The following is a 3,173-nucleotide window of genomic DNA, read 5'->3' on the forward strand; positions in this document are numbered from 1 at the left end:
GCGGGGCAGGCCACAGTTCGGCATTACATGGAAACGAGTATGAGTTCGCATCACCTCTCAACCAAATATGGTTTTTAATTATTCCCCTGTGGTTTCACCTTTCCCATTTCTCACTGTTATCCCTTACCTGCATTCGGATATGTGGCCACAGTGGAGGTACAGTAGTTATTTGTTCACCCAATTGGTACGAGTTCTGTATCTTGTTTGGTTATATGGTGCTGTCTGCTGCCCATATTCATGAGACGATGTTCTTCAGGCAACATTCAAGGCTGATGTGCATCACCATGAGCTGATAGTATGAGATTAAAAACGGGTGTCGTTCATTTATTGGGCCTCGAACACCAAACGTATACAAGTCATATCTTCAAATGATCTGATTATTTTTTGTATTAATACATTATGTTGGGTGTGGTGTTTGTAACCTTGTTCGGAAATCTTATACAGAATGTAATTTTACCCTGTTACCTTGTTTTATCATCATTTCCATGATTGTTATCATATTCTTTAGATATCTCTAAACACGAGACTTCTTGTTCTTTTATTTTGAAAAAAATACAATTTGTTTCAGACAAACTTTTGTCAATCACGGTTTATTGATTAAGAAAGCAAATACATTTAAGCAGGAAACAAAATCCTTGGGTAATTCCAGAGCAGAAAGTAATTTATTTTGAAAGATAAATGTTTGAACATTTTCTTGAAGAAATTAACTCTTCATCTTTGTTTTGGTTTTGGAATCCGTCTCAACCTGAAAAACAACACAAGTTCACTCTCAGGTTAGTGGGAAGATAAAAAACATGGGTTATTAATTCACTCAATTAAAGTAGACCGAATCAATCAATCAATAAATTTATTAAATAGCACTTTGAATTTCAAACAAAATCGATGTGTTTGTTGAAGAAACAGGAATTTGTGATGATGGAAGAAGAAACAAGACCTTAAACTTATTACAAAATGACAAAGTTTTTCTCCATGTTCAGAATCTACATTCGAATCAAATGTGGTTCACACTCGGACTTCACACATGAAATGGAAGGATCAGTGATGTGGATTTGACATTATTATTTTACATCTTTGGTATAAACCTTCAACGAACCTTTCAAGTCGCTAGGATTCATGCAGATGCGTCCACATCCATTTGAACAACATTTCTGTCTGCCTTTGCATTCAAAATCATGGGAACACAGATGATGAACAACAGAACAACCCATTTTATTGGGAACAGGACACTTTACCGGTTTTTCTGAAAAGGTAAACACACAGTCATAGTGGTCAAATATATCATAACAATAATAATGAACAGAGGGGCAATACCCCTGGCGCTCACCTGGAAGAATAAAAAGTATACTGAAATTTTTTCCAATATTTTTTTCCAATTTTTCTAATGCCTTGGACAAACATTGGTACATCATGGGTACATTATGGTTGTGGTCACGTTTTATCGAACTTGCGGGTGTAGTTTCTCAGAAGAAAGCAAATTCCTATTTTGTGGGGTCAAACCTCGATCCACTTTGACCCCGGTAGACCCCCTTAGCCCCGATTTTTTTTAATGCCGTGAACAAGCTTTAGTCACAACACAACAAATATCATTTGTGCCAAATTTGGTCGAATCCAATCAGCGGTTTCGGAGGATTCGTTTCAAGTGTTTACGGACGGACGACGCGCCATCACATGAGCTCCCCTGAAATTCGGTGCAGGTGAGATAAAAGTCCGTTGTTGAACCGATCATGGGATGAGTATGCCATAAACTGTTGGTTTAAAAGGGGATTAACAACCTGTAATACCAACGATCTATAACTAAAAAAAATAATAACGGGGCAATGCCCCGGACTCACTTGGTAGAACCAGAGAACCAATGGTACAAGATGGCCCACAAAATATGTCATGGCTAATACCTCCCCTTAACTACTATCCAGGTCAGCTAAAAACAATATTATGACAGCTCACCTGGTAACCAACATTCTTTGCCACATCGACGGGGACAGCAGATCCTATCACGGCCACAGTCTGAGTCCTCCTTACAACGATCAATTATTTTGCATTTGTGGTGCTCCATCGGAGGGCAAAACTTTTTAGCTGTTGGAAAAACGGAAACAAAACACATTATACAGAAAGCAATCAAACAAGGAATCAATTCATAAAATGATATGCAAAAAACTGACTTGAAGTATTCATGAAACGGTGTAAATGTCCACTGACTTTACATCGAAAGTTGTCGAAGTTGTGAGATTTTTACCATCTCCATGTGGGAGTTCCACAACTGAGATGCCGATGATGAGAGCGACTACGAGGGAGAGCTTCATGATCTTCAGGTGAAGGAGACGGAGGTCGTGCACACCTTGAATCGAGTCTGGTGTGTACATCGTGCTTTGGTCGGTGTATTCGTATTTATACCTGAGAGAGGTAAGGGGGGAGGAGGTGTATAATGAGGATGGAATGGAGGTCTCATTGTGCAATTCCATGACATTATCATTATAATTGCTCTCCACCCACCTCAACGACCATCCATAACTCCAAGCACAAAAATGCCTGAAATGCTTCACCTGTGTCCGAGATTTACAACAGGGAGTAAAAGGTGAAATCGAGTCAATCGGATCCAGGATAATGGACCGCACAGTAAATGAGAAATATAATGTTATAAGGTTACAAATTTACTTTAAACCAACAACAAAACCAATATAGTACAGAAATGCAGTTGCAAGCTCGACGTTTGAACAGGATCAACTTGAAATTTGATTTATTTTCGCTAAATGAAGTTTGCTTCAAATTCAGAGAAAGTGAAAGTGCACTGTGACGTCATTACGTCCCCCTAATTATGTAAAACCCATAAAAGCTAAAAACTTGAAAACTTTTGAAATTATTTTCCAGTAATCTTTTTATAATAATTTTCTGACTAATCACAAAGCCGTCAATGCACCACCATTAAACACCTTAAGACCCTTTTATCAATCCCTTTACCCATTCGACTCTTTAGCCCTCTTACACCACTATAGACCCTGCTGACCTTTAAAACCCCTTAGACCCTCACTACAATTGGAACAGAACCCTTTGGACCATTAAGTCTACAATAGATCCCTATGTAGTCTGAGGTCCGCATGTAGCAAACAAAATGGCGGGAATTTGATATGATTTTTTTAAAGGTAAGAATTGTGGGTGGAGTTAGGACAGTGAAGCTC

General features: G+C 38.5%; 1 protein-coding gene across 1 annotated transcript; it reads right to left on the reverse strand.

Moving 5' to 3' along the window:
• Window positions 1-417: 417 nt before the first annotated feature.
• On the reverse strand, window positions 418-2,375 carry LOC137423925 (uncharacterized). Its single transcript, XM_068111457.2, has 4 exons — window positions 2,234-2,375; window positions 1,945-2,073; window positions 1,094-1,240; window positions 418-745 (listed from the first exon to the last, which is right to left on the reverse strand). The coding sequence occupies exons 1-4, from the start codon at window positions 2,358-2,360 to the stop codon at window positions 741-743; spliced, it is 408 nt and encodes a 135-aa protein (XP_067967558.2). The 5' UTR covers window positions 2,361-2,375; the 3' UTR covers window positions 418-740.
• Window positions 2,376-3,173: the final 798 nt, after the last annotated feature.

Source organism: Myxine glutinosa, chromosome 3, assembly GCF_964187855.1.
Source record: "Myxine glutinosa chromosome 3, kmMyxGlut1.1, whole genome shotgun sequence".
Lineage (NCBI taxonomy): Eukaryota > Metazoa > Chordata > Myxini > Myxiniformes > Myxinidae > Myxine > Myxine glutinosa.